The 23308-nt window shown below is 35.3% G+C and overlaps 1 protein-coding gene across 1 annotated transcript in view; it reads left to right on the top strand.

Annotated features, from left to right (window-relative positions):
• The first annotated feature begins 425 nt into the window (after positions 1–425).
• LOC148945749 (sodium-dependent nutrient amino acid transporter 1-like) overlaps positions 426–23308 on the top strand; it is a 36964-nt gene continuing 14081 nt past the window's right edge. The window contains exons 1-4 of the mRNA XM_089097761.1: positions 426–434; positions 14154–14376; positions 20120–20234; positions 22088–22338. Of these exons, the coding sequence (XP_088953887.1) occupies positions 14315–14376; positions 20120–20234; positions 22088–22338 (428 nt within the window). The 5' untranslated portion in view covers positions 426–434; positions 14154–14314. The remainder of the gene's footprint in view (positions 435–14153; positions 14377–20119; positions 20235–22087; positions 22339–23308) is intronic.

Raw genomic sequence — 23308 nt, 5'->3', positions numbered from 1 at the left:
TATTTAGACATATAAGTATTTAAACATCCGAAATCCCTTTTGTAGAGGTTATGATGCTTTAGCCGCGTAGAAGAACATAAGTCGCGCAAAGTTTTCATCTCTGAAAAACTTTATTTTTTGAAGAAAAAGCAACACATCAGATCATCTTATTTTTATATTGTCTCTGATATTTTTTTTTTTTTTTAGTTTAAAGTTCGAAGGTATTTTGTGCTAAGTTTTAAATTCGTTCTTTATATTATTTAAAGTAAGATAAAATTATTAGTTGAAATATCAAGGGAGATACTGTCCATTACAATTCAAATCCCACTTTGATTTCGCAATTAAGGTCAGCTGAATTAAATTCTGAGATTCGTTTGAATGACGAATTATTCTTTTTGTGGTACACAATCTTGTCTAGTTTGATTCGAATTTTCGTGAAGTGAACATCCAAACAGGTAAATTTTGTTTCTTGGTCTAATTTATTCTCGTTATTGCATGGAAAGTTAGCTTTACTTCTTGGGCCTGAGGCCTTTAAATCTTGGGTCTGAAGTTTTTTTTTAGCCACCTTTAGTCGCAATTATGCTGATAGTATTAATTCCAAACAAACCTTAAACTGTTAGTTGTTTTCGATTTCTCACATACAAAAAGTTGTAAATTAATGATCCAGCCACATACAAAGTCGTACCAAGCTGAATAATCTTAGTTTCACAATGTTTTCCTACACTTTTAACAAGGTTTGCATGTTCTTTTTAGATCTTGGAGAATTCTCGATCAAGATAGGAATGAGAGGGCTGTTTTAAGAAGATAAGAATTTTTTTTTCTAATTTTATTTAAATAATTTCATATCCTTTCCTGTCAGTGGCAGTGGCGTCACTAGTGCATGGAAAGGTAGCCTTACTTCTTGGGTCTGAAGCCTTTAAATCTTGGGTCTGAAGTTTTTTTTAAGCCACCTTTAGTCGCAATTATGCTGATAGTATTAATTCCAAACAAACAGGCAAGGAATGAAAGGGTTGTTTTAAGAAGATAAGAAGTTTTTTTGTAATTTTATTTAAATAACTTCATATCCTTTCCTGTCAGTGGCAGTAGCGTCACTAGTCAAAATATTTGGGGTGGGGCAAAATTTTACAGACTGACTGGTGATTCTTGCTGACTAATTTAGGTGATATTGATATTAAAATTGTTTTTTTTTTGTACCGACAGAGACTGATCTTTTTTTCATTGATTTTATATCATTTATTTCCATCAGCCCGTTTACCGTGAATAATAAGTTGAGCCAGTGAAATAGTGGCGCTTCGCTCCATTATTTTACCGACTAGAACGTTGTTACTGCTCGGGTAAAAAAAGGTGGGGGGGGGGCTTTCGTCGTCCCCCAAAGATGATGCCCTGCTCACTGGTTCCAACTGTTAGAACTTTGTTTTTACTTGTGGCTAGTAAGCTATCGTAAAGAAGCTAAAGTTAATGCAGAATGGCTTCCTAGGAATTGCTATCCAATCTAAGTTTATGAGTCAAGAAAGGTTTTGGAACTTTTCGCAAAGACTGTATCTCTTCCGAATACATAAGCATATTAGCTTTTCCGTTGCGCGTTTCTGTGATGTTGAAAAGAAAGGGAACTCAAGGAAAACTTCCTCGAATGAAGGTCCCCCGAGGAGAATACACCTTGTGAAAGATTACCCCTTGAAAACGGTGTTCGATAGAATTTTCCCCCATTCTTTTCCCTACATATTAATAATGACCACATTTTCAAATTTAAAAGTGAAATATTCTTCCATGAAAATTCCCCTCACTGAGCATTCTCCAACCCACTCCTCCCCCCCCTTCCCTGAAAATTCCCCCTGGGTATTCCCCCCGACAAATTCTCTTTATTGGGAAACCGAGTGCATAAATTGAAGAACAAGATGATGCAATGAATTAATTGTACCCTTGCATAACGATCGCATTTTTAAATTTAAAAGCACTCGAATATTTCTCCAGAAAATTCCCCTGCAAGGCATTCTCCTTCAGGACCCCCCCCCCCCCCCGCGTGTAGAAATTCCCCTTCATTGTGGAATTGGGCCTATAAATCGGAAAACGCGATAATGCACCGAGTCGATAAACACAAACATCAGTATCTTTCAAACGTCTTGTTTTCCACAATAATGTTTAGCCCACACTGAAAAATGTTTCTTTGCCCTATATTCATACAAATTACCGAATTAATTTATTTGATTGGATATCCAAAGACAGGGAAAAGGATACGAAAATCAAATTCATCTTTAGTATGGAAATTCCACCTTCTGATAAATCTTTCCTGCGGAAAATGCAAAACAACGATTGTATTTTTAAATTTTAAAAGTAATGTTGAATACCACATTATACTAGATGTAAAACTAAACAGAATAGCTAAATATTATAGCTTTATCAAACAGTTCGTGAACTGTAAGTAAGTAGTGACTTGGCCCAATAGTGGCTGAAACTAAAAAAAACAACAACAACAGAATTTAATAACAATACGTACATACATAGAAAAATTGAATTTTATGATGATTGAAAATACATAAGATTCATTAAGTTTAATATTATCCTTCGAAAGCTACGAACTACATAACATTGCCTGATTTTCAAAGAAAGAGGAAACATGCCCTAAAAGTTAAGGAAAGCTATTGAAAATCGTACCATAAGATTCGCCGTATTAGGAAACCCTACTATAGAGGTGTCAAGCTCCCAAAAATGCGGAATTTTGTTATTCTTTTTTTGCAGAAGAAAGATTACAGATGCATTTTTTTTTTTTTTTTTTTTTTTTTTTTTTTTTTTTTTTTTTTTAGTCCCAGGGGTGATCATGTCGAACCATTATAGTCCAAGGAGATTGAGAGAGGGCTCATTTGAATGAAAATAAAAAGTTCTAGTGTCCTTTTTAAGTGACCAAAAATATTGGAGGAGAACTAGCTTCCAAAGCCCTTTTCTTCCTGAAAATCGTCTGGTGGAAATTCTGAGATACCCATTTTTTTTTTAGCTCAGTTGAAATGTCCAATGACTATGCCTTTGGGGATGATATGACCCCCAAAGCTCCCGGAGAAAGGGCTGCAAGCTATGAAATTTGCCAATTGTTTACACATACCATAGTATTTCTTATTGGAAAGTGTACAGACTTGTTTTTTGTTGTTGTTTTTTTCTTGGGAGAAGAGGCTCTGTAGAGGGGAATATCCTACAAGAAAAATTTATCATTGAGAGGGAGGTTTTGGAGTTGGAATTTCCAGATAGTATTTTACATGGGAGAATTTGTAAGAATTCCTTTACGAAATTCATTTTATTTGTTTTAAGTTCTCTTTGGCGATTTATTTTTACATGTGGATATGTTCTGGGGGAATTTCTGGGAAAATTTTTAGAGAGGTTAAAATCTTATTGGGGATGTTTCTGTGATGGGGAGAGGATACCACGAGAGAAATTTATCCATTGGAGCATTATCATCAGGAGAAATTATATGTAGAAGAAACCACCCATTTGAGGGGGAGGGGTGGAGGATTTCTGGAAACATTTTTCATATAGATTTTTTTTGGCATGACTTAAAAAATGATCAATAATAGAATAGAAAGTAATTCTTTTTTCAAATTAAAGAATGACGAGGAGAATTTTTTGGGCAGAAATGTCCGCAAAAAATTCTCTGGGGGAAATTTGCAGAATTCTCCGATGGTATATCCTGAGGGGTGGATTTTACGCTAGGAAAAATTTCCATGGAGGAATTTTTGTGTGTGTGAAGAGGGGTGAGAGTCCATTAAAGGGTAGAGGGATTTCTCGACTTTATTTTAAAAACGATCAAAAATTAAGCAAAAAAGACGTTTTTTTTTCAACCGAAAGTAAGGAGTAACGTTAAAACTTAAAGCAAAGATAAATTATTCCGTATATGAAAGGGCCTTCCCCCTCCTCAATAACCCGCTCCTTACGCTAAAGTTCGACCTCTTGTCAATTTTTTTAAAGAATGGCTCCTGAAATACAAGGGCCGTTTAATTAGAATCAAAATTTTTTTTTTAAACTACTGCGAAACCTTAGTGTGAAGACAGGGGTATTGAGGAGGGGGCAGCTCCTTTCATATATGGAATAAATCCTGTTCGTTTTAAGTTTTAGCGTTGCTCCTTACTTTCAGTTGAAAAAAACGTTTATAAATGTCTTTTTATATTTAGTTATGTTCCATGGAGGAAAAAATTACTTCAGGCAGTCTTCTATCTAGAAGAACTGAATGATTGCCATCAACTCCTATTAAATAAAAAATTCATTTTTTGGAACAAAAAAAATCTTAAAACCTAAATGAACGGATAAAATCTTGAGTAAAAGGTGGCTATCCCCCCTAGATATCCTTACTATTTATGTTAAACTTTGTAATACTCTGAAAGCAAAGTTCATATATAATCCAGTATGATCATTCTCTATCTCACCCATTATAAAAACCCGGACCGGGGTGCGAGTGCTCCGGAGAACGTTTTTGCAGATATAAACATAGGCGAAGTCAGATTAGCGGGAATACTGGTTAGTCTGTTTCCGTCTGTTTCCATCAAAGTGCATTGAAACAATCGGAAACAGACTAACCAATATTCCCGCTAATGCAGAAATAAGTGGGAGGAGCTTTTTGTTCGCAACGAGAACGAAGAACAGAAATGATCTGCGATAAGCTTACTGGTATATTCTGTCTAATGTGTCTGAAAGCATCTTAGTAGGTAACAAACAAGGTCGTATTTAGAATTTTTGTTCAGGGGGGGGGGGGGAATAAAATACTTTACATGTTGCATCAATTTTTTTTTATGTATTTTTGTCAGTCTTTTACAAGTCGGAAAAGAATTTCAGGGGTAAAGATCAAACCCAGTAACACCACTATTTATTCATGTGGAAGGTCGAAGCACCGATCTCCGGTGCATAGATCTCCTGTTGTATGATCAAGGTAAATGGAAAGGCTTTTCATTACGATGAACGAAACCACATAACTAATAGAGTAGGAGAAGAGAAGAAAAAGACAAGATAAAAACAGATAAAAGAAAACAAGACAAGATAAAAAAAAACAAGAAAACATGATAAAAGACAAGAAATAACAACAACAAAACAAACAGCACTTTAACAAGATGACTAGCCTGCTTAAAGACATCCAGAAAAGTATTTTCAAAATTTATACGCTTTTGTGATGTCTCATTTTCTCTCTGGATAGCATCAGGGTGGTGAGATGTCCATGCCGGATTGATTAGATATTCATTGCTAGCCGATTAGCCTGTCGGATGGCAAGATCTTTTTGGCATTTTCTTTATGCTTTTGACTTTACACTTTTACTTTATACTTAAACTGGTACTCAGGTGTCTTGACACACTCAAGAAGTTTGATCTGTCTAAAACCGGTTTTTCTGTGCAATCTCAGATAATCAGCTTAGCCTAAGTGAAATAAACTATTATGCAGGTATATTTTAATATAACATTTAAGATATAGAGGTGGTTAAGTATAATTTTGCTACTAAATAATTTTGTTATAAACACCGTAATTTCTACATATTGTAAATACCAAATAACATAATTTTGTCACTGAATATTATATTTTAATCGTATTTAGGTATATTTTATTATGGTTAACCTAAATTTACTTCTTGACTGCGGTTGGGATAACATGTAAGTGCCCTTATACTTTATTTGTGGAAAAGCAGTCTGACGACAAGTATAAAAAAAAGAAAAAACTATAGTGTCTACTATTTTTGAGGACTAGACAAAAAAAAAGTTTTTCTTCCCTTACCCAAAACTCTACTCTAGGTTTCCCTTCCTCTTCCAAAACAAAAAGATTTTTCTTTGTAGTCCCGACTTAGTCCTCGACCTGTGGGACAAAATTGGTTATAGTTAAAAAAAATAGTTATAAAATTTATCACCTTTTAGTGAAACCTGTTGACTGCATGCACTTTCTTTAATGAGACGATGGGCGTAGGCAGCATATTGTCTAGGGGGGCAGTCGATAGTGTGATGGAGGGTCTTTTATTAACTGCTTTTCCAACCATATGCTTTTTCAGCCATATCTAATGTAAATTTGAAGGTCTAGGGGGGGGGGGATCTGCCCCCCTGCCTCCCTACCTCCCTACGCCCATGAATGAGAATGTTTAATCTTTTCTTTAAGAGACAAAACGCATACTCTCTTATGAGCATTCAAAAACAAAGTGACTTATCTCATGGGGACTGCTCTCTGGGAGTCTATCTAGTTTGTAACATAATATTATAGATTTCAGATCTCAACCACATTCAAGTTATTATTTAGGATTGTTTATAGTATATAATTGCATTGAAATCTATTGCTTTTAGGGTTCTAGGGCTTAATTCAAATTTCTATAGACGTGACAATTTCTATTAGACAATAGGTAGGATCAAATTTGTGAGCCATTTCTGAGCTAAATATCTCCTATCCTTTCTTTTTACTTTCCTTATTCCCTATGTTTCTCTCTCTTTCTCTCTGTTTTTTTCTATTGTCCTTTTTGTGCTTTTTTCGTTTCTTCTCGTAATCTATAAGGCTGCTTTATCGTCAATATTCGTTATTTTTCATTCTATTATTTCATTTATTCTGTTTTTATTTAATCATGTTTCCAAAGGTATTTTCATTTGATTCACCTTTATTATGCTTTTTTTATCCTCTTTCTACCTCAATGCCCTTAAGTCTTTCCCTATTCTTTTCTAGCATTTCAAAAATTCATTAATATTTAATTTTGCTTTGATAAGGTAAAGCAATTAGTTTTAAATGAATAACAGTCACCCTTTTGTTTTTGTTACCGCCTATTCTGCAAAAAAAATTCCTGCTAATGTCTGAAAAATGCTTTGAAATATGATTCTTTTCAAAAGCTGGTTATACATACTATCATTCATGTTTGAATGTTCATATTTTTTTTTCAGAAAGGGCATACTCTAAATTCAGGAGGGATCAAAGTCGTATCTAGGGTTTTCGTTCGACAACGGGTTATAAAAAATAACTATAGTGAGGGATACTCCTTAAACCCACGATAGGCTCGTGTTTTATATTTGTATTAATTCAGCTTTATAAGTCACAGTTTTTCACAGGAAGTGGTTCTTTTTACTGCAGTGGAGGTGTCCCCTCCTCCAGAAAATCCCTCAGCCTCCACTTCTACACTTAGTGGTAGTGTAAGAAGTGCTGTCTCCAAATCAAGAGGATATTTTCATTATGCAAGCTGGGATAATGAATCCAGAAGAGTTCTAAACGAACACGTGAGTTTGACGTTCAATGTAATAGAGCTATCTCCATTGCTACTACTACTTACATAACTTGATGTCAAAAGGATATGTCTAAAGTCATAATCTACTTTATGCAGCTTCTGCTGTTCTGAGTTACATTTCATAAACAGATCCAATGGGTTTTCCTGTATATACTATTAAGCTTAAGCTACTTTCCGTGGTGGCTGTTAAGACTGAAGCTGTTGTTTGGTATTACAAAATATATTTCTGTCAAGTAAACTGTTAAACATCTCCTTTTTCACTTATAAAGTTCAAAATGCAGTTGAATTGCAAAATGATATATGCATATGTATATATATATATATATATGTATATATATATATATATATATATATATATATATATATATATATATATATATATATATATATATATATATATATATATATATATAGCAGATTTTCACCATTTTCTCCACACATGGGGCATGAGTAAAGACCGTCCATAACATTTACCCTCCCTAAATATTTCCTCCTTTCTCTAAGTGCTAGAAAATTACCCCTCCCTGATACATACCACTTAATTTCTTCACTATTTAAACCCGCTTTAAAATAAATATCATATCCCTAGACCTCCTTCCATTGCCAGTAAACGCCGAGGGACACCGAGGCTGCGACGTCACACTGCCATTTCTGAATCTCCTGATCTTCCAGCACACCCTTTACTAATTTTGCTACATTTCCTACTTCCAGTCCTATCCCCTTCCCTTCACTCCAAACACCTGATAACTCACAACTATTTAAAATTTATTTCACCTGGGAAGCCCATGAACTTTTCCTTCTATCCTGCAACACCTCCAGATAAGCTGCATTTACTAACCTATTATCCTGTAAACCAATCCCCTTTTCCCAGTATCCTATCATTCTAACCAATCTTTTTACCCTCAATGAAAACAATCCTAGACCATACTTTAACACCAGACTATTAAATTTCCCGCTTAGCCCTAAAAGTCTCCTGAAATGTCCTAAATAAATTCTCTCTATTTTTCCCCTTTTTCAAAACCCCAAACCTCCCCACCGTAACTCAATACTGGGTCTACCATCGTCTCAAAAATTATCTTCTGTAGCTTAATATCTGCCGGTCCTAGATGCCTAAGGGGACTCTTCGATAACGCCCATGAAGCCTTCTGACCCTTCCAACTCGCTATTTGCACCTGATCACTCCACCTCCCTGAACTTGTAAACTTACATCCCAAATAAATAAAATCCTTAACTTCTTTCATCTCTTTCCTTTAAAATAAAACTTATTCTTTTCCCTTTCTTCTTTCCAAAAAGTAATATAACTGATTTATCAATCTTTAAAACTAATTTTTTACTCCCGACATAACTATCAAAAAGCCTCTAACATCTTTTGCAAATCCGGAGCCGATTTCGCAAGCAATACTATGTCATCTGCAAATAATAAACAAAACAGCTCCAGCGACATTAATTTTAACATAGGGACGTTTCTATTTCTAAAATACTCCTCAATATCATTAATAAAAAGAGAAAAAAAACGCGGTGATAAGAGTGCATCCCTGTTTAAGGCCTACCTTACTTAAAACTGGCCTAGAATAAGAAATACCTACCTTTACTACTACTTTAACCACCTCATACATTTTCATTATAACTTCTACTAACCTAATTGGCAATCCTAATTTCACTAACACCCCTTTCAACATGCTCCTTGAAACTTCATCAAATGCTTCCCTAATGTCCAAAAACACCGTATATAGCCTATTATCCCTATACCTCGTATATTTACTAACTAAAACCTGTAAACAAAATATTCGATCAATTGTACTATAGTTTTCCCTAAACCCTGCCTGACTTTCAATTAATCTCCCTTCATATTGCAACCATGTATACATCCTATTAGACAGCACCTCTACAAAATAACTTACTGATAGAACTTCCTAGACCTGTAGTTCTTGTGCAGGTTTCTTTCTCTTTTCTTAAGCAATGGGATCATAATCAATATCTGTCAATTTTGCGGCCATAGAGGTGTACTTAGAATTACCGAGAATCTCAATGCAAGCACTGGCATTATCCATACTCTTGACCATTTCAACAGCTTAGTTGGTACTCCGTCGATGCCCGGTGCTGAGTTCCCTCTCATGCTTTTCAAGGCATGCCATATTTTCTCCTGTCCAACCGGCTCCAGTAGTTTAGCGTCCTTTGAATACAACTCAATATCGGCTGTCTCTTCTAAACTATCCATCTCCTCATCAGATCTCTCTTCGTCCTCTTCGGTGTATATATCTTTGTATTTTTGTTATAAGTATTCTGGCCAGGTATTGGCGTGAGAGACTGAATCAGTCAACCTTCTATTTCCTGTTGATTTCCTAATTAACTTCCAGAACTCCGTTGTATCATTCACGCTTAATTTCTCCCGTATTTTTTGGCTCTCTTCCTCTTCAAAACGTCTCTTCTTCAACTTAAGTAGCCTTTTATTTCCCCTTCGCTTCTCCCTAAAAACCTGCAAATTATTTTACAGATTAACTGTACTACTAGCCTTGAGCAATCTAAAAGCTTTTAAAACCTCTTTCTTTTTTTCCTCACATTCCTTATCAAAAAAACTCATCAAACCAGTACTCCTACAATTTTTTCTCCTACGTGCCACCTTAGTTCCTATCATATACAAAACCCCCGACAAAAAATCAACAGAACCTGCTATATTCCCTTCCCTTGCCATATCCACACTCTTCTGAATAAATCAATCCAGCCCTCTATCTTCAACTAGTACCTTTTCCAACTTCTCCTCACTATCATTATCAGACCTTAAACCTTCCCTCCATTCAAGCTCATTACCCATCTCTCCCTTAACCCCAAATTTTTTTTCCGGGTGTCGGCCCATCCTCTCCCTCCTAATATAAGCCTAATAGGCATGTGATCCGTTCCAGCCAGCGCCATCATCTCAAAATCCACACACCAAGAAAGAAGCCCCAGACTAACAACCCCATAATCTATAACACTTGGAGATTTACCCGAAAAATATGTAAAATCGCCCACTCCTTTATCTTTCCCTGTCCTCCCATTCAAAATAACAAAATTCTGTTTACCACAAAAATCCAATAATTTTTTACCCCAATTATTCTTTCTCGGATGATCATCCTTACTCGCCCTCCTCATATCTGATGGTTCAATCATGTAAGCTTCATTCATTTTTTTTAGTTCGATATCCACCTCCTCCTCACGGGTTCCTTCGTCCTCCCCTGTATATCCGTTAAAATCCCCTAGAAAAATAAAATAATCGGACGGAAACTGTTCTGAAAAACGATCCATATCATTTCCTAATATCTCCCAGGTATCTTCATCACTAAAAGTGCTATTTTCCGGCGCTAAATACACTGAACAAAAGATAAACGAGTTACTACCTAAAGATACTCGCACCCATACTAGATTGCATGAAACACTTTTCAACCGAGATACATTTCGCCATCTTTTCGTTGTCAATAATGCAACTCCTCCATATGTTCTATCATTCTGCGGTCGCTTTCTTTGTGATCCAAAATAAGAAAAACCTTCTATTCTCTCCTCTTTTTCCAGCCACTTTTCTACTAACGATACAACTGAAAAATCACGACATTTAAGAAGACACTCTACTATAAGATACGAAAAACCCTGAACATTCCAATGCACTAAATGCCACTCGTAATTCGCGTCATGGCCCTGCTTATCCTATCGACTATCTGAGCCAATGGGCTGTGACGGGTTAAATAGCCGCCTAGGCTCCATGTTTTTAGGGTCATCAGCTCTAACCGACTTGCTCTTCTGTCTTAGGTGGTCATCTGGGCTAATAATTTGTTATCTGTCACGTTTGGGAGCCCCCGCAGGCCCGACAAAACTTGATGTGGAGCCTTTTTTAATAACAGGAGTTTCACTGTTCACCCCGTTTATTTCGTTATCACTACTAAGCTCCTCCACTACACTAAAGAAAGGTTGAATTGAGGATGAAGATCCTGAACGTGATCTTGAACTGCAAGGTTCTTCCAGGTTAAACCAATTATTTTCAGAAACCAAACTCGTTGCTAAACTTTTTTGCGGCACTCATATAGACCCAGGTTCACGGTGAAACTTTTGTCCAACATTTTCCTTAAAATGGGTCATGGTACTCGCTGATGACTCTATATTAGGGGCATTCGTAACCTCAACTACAGACTGCTTACCAAAGCTATACGTAGAACACTGTTGACCAATATATAACTTTGTCCCTCTTAGTCTTGCTTCTCTATTTTCTCCTATAGCACGTTCAATAAAAGGCTTTAGGTGGTTACGGATAGACAGTTCACGCTCTGTATAATCGGGACTAACACCAAGACCCGCCCTTTTCAGGTGAGCACTTGACCACAATATAATATCACGAATTTAACTGCTTGTGAACTTAACCAGCACCGGCCGCGTGCCTTGTTTAGCGTTTAGCCGAAAAATGTCTCTTCAGCCCTAGATTTGGCACATGTAAGTTCAGTGCTTTCATTACATCTTCTCGTAACGAAGAACCTTTGTTTGCAGGATCGAAATTATACAGGACCAAATTACACTTTTTAGACTCAGCTTCTAGCCACTACAATTTTACGTTAGTAGCTGACATTTCAGCTTGCAAACTTTGGTAATCTTTCTTCAATTGTGACGCATCCTCAAAGAACTTCGCTATTGTCGAATCAATTCGCAACAAAATAGCAGATAGATCGTTTCTAAGTTCTTGAACCTGCGACGAAACTATTTCTATTCCATTCAATTTTTGATTTATTTCTTGCAGAGTTTCAGATAAATTAACATAAGTCATCATTAATCCGGAAATATGGTTATAATATTAGAAAGATTACTTATCTTTCTGTGAGGGCCGAGCCTCACAAATGCATCCGAGTGGCTATTCCCGTGACTATAATTATTCTTAAAAAAATTTCACTTAACATAGCAAGTCTTATAAAGTAAGATTTCCACTTAACACGACAATTCTTGTCAATAGGAACTGGTTTTTCAAGTTATTTCACTGCCTGTGTATTTAGATGTTAGCGGAATGAATGCTGACATAATACTGTGTGTCGTATAATAAAGACTAAAATACAGAAGCCAAGATTAAAGTCAAAACCGTCCTCCAGCATAGATGGGATTAGTCGAACACGGGCCCCTTTCCTCGCTCAACATTTAAAATTCAAAATTTGAAATTAAAAAGCATTTAACATATTGTAACATCCTGTACCAGAGATGTCACGCCAATTTCCAAAAAGCAAAAATTGCCGGAAAGTATACATCGTTCAATTCTATTACTATTGCAATTGCTCTATGCAATCTGTTTGAGATACTTATACTGCACGATTTTGAGAGTAAGTGCTCTGATCCATGTCTTCAGTTTCGCTTCAGCGTTGATTTGAGTACCCTGAGGTATTGTCTTCTGCAGAAAATTTGCTCATTGAAGCCAGTGTCTGTAGTTTAAGACTATCTCTAAGGACTGGCCTGTCAGTAGAACTTCCGTATCCATTATTCATTTACTAATGCTTATTCTTGCTGCAAAAGGCATGTTACCACATTAATGCTTTCTGCCCTCAAATAAATCTAAGGATCCGTTTGTACAAAATCTAAGCAGCCGGTACCTATGACACAAGAATCCCTGTCGGAAAAGGAGTCACCTAAGGTGCATTTTTTGTCTTGTTCTAACTAACACTTGTTTTGTATCCCCAAGAGGATTGTCTCTCTTTTCGTATTTTATATCACATTAACGCCACTCTTCATCTGGCGTTCATATCCTTAATATCCGTAATATCGTTTTCATACGGGATAAGTGGAACAATAGGGAAATTTTTTATATAAGACAGCGGAACGCAACTGTAATGAATATTTCGACCCTATATCCAAGGGCCGTCCTCAGCAAAAACAAATAAATAAAAAAAAAACAAATATAAAAGAATTCACATTAAAATTCAATCGTTGAAACTAAAATATTTTTCAAAACAGCCCTAGCATCAGGAAGTTCAACCAGGACTGGTACATCAAGCGAAATGAAAAAAAGACAGTTCATTCAAATGAAATAAGAAACATTTTCAGACAAGTTCTTAGAGTTATTCTTGTCTTTTGGCACCTAGCCTACAAGCTCTATCCAAAACAAGTTGAGTGGTATTGTTGACTGTTTTTTAATACAATTAGTTAAATCATTTCTAATTAAATTTGTATATAAAGGCATTAAGCGAATATTCCCCCAAATCTCTATTTAAAAAAGTATTAATATTTATTTTGATTCTAATTTCAGTAGCCTCTCTAACAACTTTTTTTATGCCTAAATCATTGCTAGTAAGGGAAGTTTCTTCGAAAAGCATTACATGGCTAGGATTACTAAAGATATGACTGGTTAGAGCACAATCAAAAAAAATAATTGTTTTTGTTTTTAAAAATATTTTAGTTTCAATGATTAAATTTTAATGTCAGTTCTTTCATATTTGTTTTTTCTTTATTTATTTTTGCTGAGGACGGCCCTTGGATAGGGTCGAAATATTCATTTAAAGTTGCGTTCCACTGTCTTATATAAAAAAATACCCTATTGTTCTGCGTATTGTTTATGATGGAAAGGCAGTGTGGTCTTCGTCGCTATTTAATATCATTTTCTAAATTCTACAAGATGATATGTGGAGCTTGGTATAATATGTGAAGCTAATCGTTCCACATTTTTTCTCCAAAATAAAACTATTAAATTTATTTGGTCCCACAGGTCTCAGTCTTCAAACCTCTCCGCTTTATGATATTTTGGTTGCATCTCTTTTTTTTTGTAGTAACAGATTGCCCGATTCACTCTACCATTTATTCAGTCCACACACTTATTTTACCTGTAGTTATAATAGTGCAATTGTTTTAGTTGCGTAGGTGGAAAGGCTAAGTCCCTCCAAAGATTCCCCTTAGCGACATCACCGATCGTTTTGTCGACCAAGTAAAAAAGGAGGTGTACCAATGCTTAGTAATGTCGAATTTTTTTCAGGAATTGGTTATTGTCAGGGGTTTGCAACCTGGTGTGTTGTAACCTACTATACTAGCTTAACGGCACTAGTGTCTTTTTATTTTTTTGCCTCATTCCAAAATCCACTGCTCTGGACCTATTGTGACCCAGTTTGGGTGGATGAGAAATGTGTTGACTCAACAATGAACCTAACAAATTCGTCAATATTTGAAAAATCGGAGAGTCCCTCTGACCTATATTTTAGGTAAGCAATTTTCTATTTTTTTTCCTCTTTAATATTTTATCAAATCTCAAATTATATTTCACGATAAGATACTGAAAATCGCGTACAAACATTGGACTGCAGAACATAGACTATAATTGACCGTCTATGTTCATCTATGTTCGAGCATCAGCTATGCTCATAGGAATAGTGGCAAAAATACCTAATATAATAACAATAATAACTTATTTTTGACCCACTAATATTATAAAAAAGTGGAGTAACAAAAGAAAATAAAAGGTAAAGACATACAAAACAAAACACATGCAAGACAATATAAATATAAAGAACTACAAATGCAAATCAGAACAATCGCACAAGAGGAATAAAAGGACCCAACTGCTTGCAGGCCTCATCTTTTAACTTGGAGTCCAACTTATTATAGGACGTCAATATATCAGTTGCATTAAACATTCGAATAATCTTACGGTTTCTATACCAACGAGGCAAATACAAAAGATATTTACAATAACGGAAATACAAAATTCTAATATCCTGCATATCACTAGTATTAAAAAATGGGCGCAAACCTGATAGAAAAAGAATGGAATGGTTGCAATATGTAGAATAGAGTTTAGCCAACGCCTTACGAGAATTTTGGCCACGATTTGGGACAATTTTAGCATAACCTGCTCTAAGCTTATTCTTAATGTCTGCAAGTGCACTAGCATGGGTAGCTGAAATAGAAGAGCGGATGCTAAACCTGAGCCAACGCAAAGCAGGAGCCACCTTAAATGAAAAAGAACTACAACTCAAATCACTACTTGGGTTTTTAGCATTGAAGACTAAATACTCACATTTTTCAGCATTAAGCACGAGGCCAATTTTTTTTTTCAAAGGTTTAGAAACAAACTGGGTAGACTTAGCTAGGGTGAATTTTGAACGGCTAATAAGTAATAATTCATCTGCATAAGCAATATAAGATAAAGTAGTTAGACCCGTAAAACACGACGGAAAAATACGAGAAAGTACTGGGTATAAACAAGCATTAAAAAGGTATGGTGACAGAACCCCTCCCTGTCTAAGTCCAGACCGAATAGGAATATTACCAAAAAAAATCTCTCCTGACCGAAGTCAAACACATGAATTTGCATACCAAAAACAAAGGACACATATAACAGATGAATTCACTCCAAGCTGGGTAAGAGAATACCATATTTGGCTGTGACAAACCGAGTCAAAAGCTTTTGAAATATCTAAAGCACATAAATGAACTTCAGATCCATCTTTGAATTAAAAAAGAAGTAAGAATTCGATGCGCATGTTGGCATCCTATATTTGGTTTAAACCCAAATTGATTGGATACATAATCAACTATTGGAAGAATTTCAGGAAGCAGGACATATTCAAAACTTTGCTCAGCGAACAGGCTACCGTAATAGGTCTATATGATGCGCAATTAGTCGGATCTTTCCCACCTTTAAGAATCGAAGTGTCACTCCCGCACAAAAAAGAATCAAGCACCTAAGACGTACATAGACAAATTTGAAATAATAACTGCAAATAATAAATCAATTCTTTCGAATCAATATGAAGGTGAAAAACACTAATACCATCAATATCACATGATTTAGATTTTAAATTCTTAACACAACGAATCACACGGTCAGCAGAAACAGGCACATGGCACATGGCCTTGGTAAATTTTCGCAGGTAATGCATAAGAACAGAGGCTAACAAACTGAGAGTGAACCGCATAATTCATAATATTAAAAATCTTATTATAATGATTAATCCAAGAGGCATTAGGGATCCGATCGGCATTAGGAGGTGAATCTAATTTCGCAACATTAATCACTTGTTTCCACTGACTAGAGGTTTTCGGAAATTCCACGCCATTGTACCTTACTTTACGAAGATAACGTTTAAACTCCAACTTCGTTTTCTGCTTAATTTCAAAAAGGTGACACCTTAAAGGGCGGCCACACGCCACCCAAATTCTAAGCCACAATTTTGCACGATTTTTCACAATTTTTAAATCAGGGTCAGATATCCATATTGAACCTCTAGTCTTTAGCTTAAAATGACAAAGCGGGACAGCCACTTCTTCGGCTATTTTCAGGCAGAAGACAATCTGGCTGTAAAATATATTGAGCTGAACTCGAGCTTGTGGGGATATAACACTAGTACAGAGTAAATTAAATTGAAATTTAATCATAGACAAAAGATGAGCAAAGGTTAATAAATATTGAGACCAGTCCGTTTTATTGCAGTCTCTTTTGGCTATCCACTTTTTTTAGTTAGTATATAAGGTCTGTTCAGCCCTAGTCGTATTGATGGTGACAGTGGCTGAAAGGGGCAGATGGTTATAATCACGTTCATCCTGGTCAATGTGAATATCGCTAATTGAAACACCAGAAGAAACAACACAGTGATCAATATCAGACAATGAACCGCTATTATGTATGTATGAATGGGATGCATCTTTATCCAAAACCAGATAGCCATTAGGTAGCGAATCCAAAAATAAATCAGTCCGTGTTGAGGTAGAATTTATATCACAGTTCATATCGCCTAACAGGATCCAATCCAATCCATTGCTTTAGCATACTTTGTTAGAGAGGACAAGGATCTTTGGTCGCAAGGGAGGTATACATTAATAAGAACTAGGTTAGCAAAACGGATTGCAATGAAATAATCACATTCACGATAACACACAGTGGATAGCGGGACTAGTTTATGTTTTAATAGGCATGCCAGCCCACCTGAAGGTCTCCCGGAAGTTTTCCGGGCACTTCTAGCGAAAAACAAATGTGTTCTTTACTCCTGCGAAGGGAATTCAAACTCACCAAGGGCAAAAGATGTTCTTGTAGAATCAAAATGTTGAAATTAGAAAGTTTTTGGTTCAAAGAATCATCCTTATCCTTCGTTCTGTTAATGTTGAATCAACATGTAGAAAATTCGATTTTAATAGTCATTTTCTTAGCTGACTAGAGCGTTTAGCTAGAGTCTCACGAAGGATTTGGCATTTTAGAGAAAATGAAACATGATTGCCATGACAATTAGCACATTTAGGGGTAGCCTGGCACGGGGAATCGCGAGACGATTCATGCTCTTCTGCACAGCGGGAGCAACGTGTAGGGTTATTGCAAGAGGACTTCAAGTGATTAGGCGATTGGCAATTATAGCAGCACCTCGGTGTACGCTGGAACTCATGAACACGGAAAATCCCATAACCAACTTTCACGCCAAGCTTCAGTGCATTAGCAAGAACAATTGCAATTTCAAGAAACACTTTAGCAGCAAAGGAATTGCCAATTCGTTTTGCATCCTTAATATTTCCGCAGCCAATTGGCATGCTCACGTCAAAGGCATTTGATAAACCTTTCATAATACCGATGTATTATGTTTAATTTACTATGACTTCACAGTCGCGAATAACAGAGTGAACAGAAAAGCAAAAGTCTTTAGTAACAGTCTGATCAATCCACACTACCATATTAATCATAGGAGGGCTTTATCTAATGAATGCAATAGTGACCAGGTCTAAGATCAATCACTTCACCGCGTTTTGCAGGATAATGAAGCTGAGATGGAACTTTTGAAATGACAATAATGGCCTGATTATCAGTGATTGGCTGGGGCCTGGGGTCACTAAGAGGAGGGAAATTTAGATCATAAGAAACAATTTTCTCAAAGATTTGCTTGAGTTCGGAGTCAATGTTTAGAAGACTTGATGCGAGGCTTGAATATGCCACGGCTGGAATGACAGGAACCTCGGTAAGCAAAATAATCCCGTAAGTTGGCAAAATAAAATAATCAGACTCGCATTTCAGAGAGGTCTCAATTATATCCTTTATGTGACGGTAATTAGCTAGATCTACTTTCCGTCGAGGCACACGTTCGCCTACGAACACTCGAGACCAGAGGTCAGTTTTATCTATCATAATAGACTTCTCATCAAAAAAGTCAGCCGCATGTTTGCCAATAATTTCATTATACACTACTTCATGAAAATTTGACTACACAAAGTTTAGCAGCGCAGAATGTACAAGCTCCATCATAATCATGAATATATTCAATATATACCACATTCATCCATTTCACTAATAAATAAGTTCAAGTCTAAACTAGTTACTAGCACCCATCTCTATTCAATTATTGCATAGATATTCAACTACAAATTACTGTCCCAAGGGAATTTGAAATAGTCTGCAAAATGGTAATCCGCTTATAAAAATAAATCCAAAATGAAAGTCCACAGGGAAATTTCACAGCTTGAGTAAGGTTATATCCGAAAAAACTATGATGTTACCACAACGAAGTCTGAATACCAACTGAATACCATATGATTAACTAGAAATAAATATTGTTATTATATTGGGTAAGATTTTGTGGTGAAGGGGGAACACTTTGAGCTAAGTCCCATCATCCTTGCATCAGTAGCTGCAACCTAGTAAAGAGCGAACCACAGCCCAGAGTAACCAAAAGTAGGAAAACGCGGTTTGAAAAATAAAAAAACTGCCTATTTAGAAAAATTGTCATCTGACACTGAAAAAGGAATGGTAACTATTGTTTTGGCTAATCTTAAGAGTAAAAGTTTAATTGCATGGGTAGCACAGTTATGTTTCCTTTTCATTTTTACCCCGCTTTACTTACTGATTCTTTCTGTATTTCACCAACATTTGAGATGGTTATTTCATCGCCTATCTCTCATCCGATTTGGCTAAAAATTTTATACAGCTTTACTTTGCCTAACATTTTAATGTTTTGGCCTTTTGAATGTTAAAATTGCTTAATAATCCTACAATTTCAAATCTAAACATTTTGTGAAAATTGTAGCCTATCTTCGCCACTGCGGATGTATGCGTTTCTAATAGACAACATTCTCAAGCTCAAATATTTATTGGACAATCATTCTCGCCTTTAAGCTATTTTTAATAAACAAAGTTATTCTAAGGGAAGCAAAAATTGAAGTTGAAACTTGTGGAGTGGAGTGATGAATCAAAAGCGATGCAAGAGAGAGATGACACAGAGGTATCAGCTGTCATTCTTGGGAGACATCTGACAGTTTATAAACAGTTACAGAATTCCTGTGTTGTTTTAAAATCACTTTTCTATGAATAGGCGGCGCAGCTGCAAATTGCACCTGGTTTTTTGACGATAAATCACACCAGTCCGGTTTTTTTAAGAAAAAAATCACAGGTTTTTTTGTGCCCCTAACTCTGTGCCTAGTGGACCTATGTGTAAATCTTGGCCTGCCTTTAATACTGTTCATAGTCCTACACCAGCTGTGATAAAAGCAACTTTCAGCATACAATTAAAATTACCTTAAAACTTAAGCATAAAAATAAGTATTATTTCCTAATATTAATAATAATATTAAATATTATAATAGTGTCCTTAATCGGTGTACTTTTACTGTACACAAAATCCTATATTGTTTTGTGTTTTCAGTAAAGCACTAGTTTTCTATAATCTTACACACATGGGGAGATATTTACAGCTGTTTTTTTTTTGCTAGTTTATTGATATATGTTAGATATATATATGTTAGATTTTAGATTTTTTATATGTTAGATTTTTAATATATGTTGGATTTAATATGTGTTAGATTTTTTTCTTTAAGTCTCAACTTTGCTCTTTACTTCCCTGAAAAAATTCAACAAATCGTTAAAAACAGTCGAAATATCCGCGTTGTTTTACTTTTTATCTTTTCTTTCTAAAGTGTCGACAACTATTTAGCTACTATTAAACTTTTTCTGATACTGGTTACATCTTTCAGACAAAATGTTCTACAGCAGATTGAAAATCTCGACAATGGAATTGGAGTCCCTCAATGGAGGCTGACAGTTTGCCTATTATTCTCATGGACAGTCATATTCCTCGTACTTGATAAGGTATATTTTCTTTCTTGAACCTTAGCCAACTGTTACTTTTTTCTTTTGGATTACTTATAATTATTTCCGGGTTAGTTTCAGTGTTTTCATTTTTTTCACTTTTTTCTCCTTTTTTGTAGTGAATGAGCATTGGGAAATTTTTTGAATATGGTTGCACAACTTGAAAACATCTATGAGCTTGAGTTTTTTAACCATAAAATTATAAAAAAAGAAGATACTGATCATTATGGTCTATTTTTAAGCGCAAAAAAAACTGATCCCTTGGCCCCGTATCCAAATTTGAATTCAAGCTGACAAGTGCGTCAATTATAGCTGTCAGTTTCTTATACACAACTTTCAGTTTTTACTGTTTTCTACCAGGGATTTGTTTCAGGAAAGCTTGATCGTTTATTTCTGAAAGTGTACAATACAGTAAAAAGTGCCTGGTCATATTTTTTCGCTAGAACATAAGTTTTCTTTTATTTTTACTTCCGCAAATTGAAAAGTTTTGAGTTTTTTAACCATAAAATATAAAAAAAGATACTGATCATGTTGGTCTATTTTTAAGCGCAAAAAAAACTGATCCCTTGGCCCTGTATCAAAATTTGAATTCAAGATAACATATTTATTGTCAATTACAGCTGTCCGTTTTTTTATACCGTTTTTTTTTCAGTTTTTATTGTTTTCTACCAAGGATTTGTTTCAGGAAAGTTTAATAGTTTTTTTTCTGAAAGTGTACAATACATTAAAAAGTGCCTAGTCAAATTTTTTCGGTAGAACATAAGTTTTCTTTTATTTTTACTTCCACAAATTGAAAATATTACTTTTTCGTGTTTACTTATTAAGACGCGGAATTCAATGTTTATGGTTTGCTCTCACAAATTTGCTTTGGGAAAATTAGCTGGTTTTGATTTCTGTAAAAACGAACAAATTCATAAGTCAGTGCCTTTTTTAATAAAATATCAAATTTTCTGAATATGGCTGCACAATTTAAAAACTTCCATGAGCTTGAGTTTTTAACCATAAAATATAAAAAAAAGATACTTATCATGTTGGTTTATTTTTAAGCGCAAAAAAACTGATCCCTTGGCCCTGTATCCAAATTTGAATTCAAGCTGACGAGCTTATTTTCAATTATAGTTGTCCGTTTTTTATACTGTTTTTTCAGTTTTTATTGTTTTCTACCAGGGATTTGTTTCAGGAAAGTTTGATCGTTTTTTTTTCTGAAAGTGTACAATACAGTAAAAAGTGCCTGGTCAAATTTTTTCAGTAGAAAAAAAGTACCTTTTCGTGTTTACTTATTAAGACGCGGAATTCTATGTTTATGGTTTGCTCTCAGAAATTTACTTTGGGGAAATTAGCTGGTTTTGATTCCTGTAAGAATGAACAAATTTAGAAGTCTGCTTTTTTTGGTAAAGTATAAGATTGTCCTTGGAAATATAAACAGGCCAAAAACGTCATGGTAATTTTGAAAATGTCCTGCTTCCTGATTTAGTGAGTTAGTCAGAATTATTCCCGAATTTTTAGGAATTTATGGGAAAATGCCTTTTCTAACGAATTGTTCTCTTAGCAAACAATGTAGCTCGTCTGAACAAAAAATTAAAATATAAACATAACAAGTATAAAATAAGCTTTAAATATAAACAACTGACATAAAATAAGCAAAGTTACTCTCTCTATGATAGTAATGGTAGCCAGTTAGACAAGCATTGAAGAAACATTTAGTTTCTCAGTAAAACTACTATTTTGTCCTTATTGAAATTGTGCAATATTGTGGATACGGCCATTCTGCTTAAGAGTAAGGACACCTGTTTCATTGATGTCCCTAAAATAAAATTCCTTGAAGATATTCTAACACTAAGTTCTCCCTACAGGGCGTGTCTTCTTCGGGAAAAGCTGCTTACTTTACTGCTTTGTTCCCATACGTTGTCCTACTATTACTCCTGCTCCGAGGTCTGAATTTACCCGGGGCTTATGAAGGAATTATGTTCTATATTACGCCTCAATGGGACAAAAATTTTGGAGGCCAAAGTCTGGTATGCAGCCGCTTCTTTTCACTTTCCGTCAGCTTTGGACCTATTGATATGTTCTCGAGTTACAACAACTTCAAGCAGCCTGTTTACAGGTATGTAGCAGATATACAAATAAATTTTATTTCTTCAGGCTAATATACAGTTTTCTGCACTAAAATTTCCTTCTTTAGTCCATTTCGTTATTTTTGTTTTTCCGGCAAGATTTTTGACACTTGTCGTAAAGGTCTTGAACCACAAGCTCTGGAGATTATAATTTCTAATGGTTGAACCTCTTATCAAGTGAGTGTAAGAACAGCACTCTGGGAATTAATCCAGTCTGTAGTTTATTCCACGTTGAAACTACATACGAGACCAGAACTACTTATTCCCTCATACAACAACTACCTTAAATGGCAATGCCGCGGGACACGTGCCTCAATTTAAAGAAAAATTAAAGGATTATTTTTAGGGACATGATTGTTGAACTTTATTATGGGTGGGTAGGGGAGGTGAAAATGGACTAAGAGGCAGGGTGGGGGAGGTGAGTATTGATAAGTGATTAAGACTGGATTTGTTGTAATGTTTATTTAATTGATGTAATTTTTATTTAATTGATCTAATATAACTTAACAGATGAAAAGTTATGTGGACGTTTGCGGCACTGAAAATCCTGATAGGTTTTTCTCCAGCGCGACAGCATGGTTTTTGAAATCATTTGCGAATGTTAAAAATAAAAAAAGACTGAACCTGACCATGAATGAAGGTAATTAGTATAACTGAGGTTTTAATGACTTCCTCTAGCTGCCTCAAGGCAGGAATGACCTACAAAGTTTTTCTGTGGAAGAGTTATATTAATGATTTACCCTTCAATTTTCACAGCCATTCAGCATTCTTTTGATTCTCTTTTGGTACTTTTTGGGGTTTTGTAAAAATTGTTGTCCTTATGAGACACTGTTACAGAGAAGCAAGCATAGTCATGTAATTCTTTTGTCATCTAGTAAAACAGAAAAAAAACACGTCTTATACATATTAAAGAAAAAAACACAAAAAAAGTTTTTTTTAACTGAAAGTAAGGAGCGACAT

This window comes from Artemia sp. Qi Xiang Cuo, chromosome 12, assembly GCF_049724085.1.
Source record: "Artemia sp. Qi Xiang Cuo chromosome 12, ASM4972408v1, whole genome shotgun sequence".
Lineage (NCBI taxonomy): Eukaryota > Metazoa > Arthropoda > Branchiopoda > Anostraca > Artemiidae > Artemia > Artemia sp. Qi Xiang Cuo.
The sequence above is the reverse complement of the archived record's forward strand: the minus strand, read 5'-3'. Positions and strand labels throughout refer to the sequence as shown.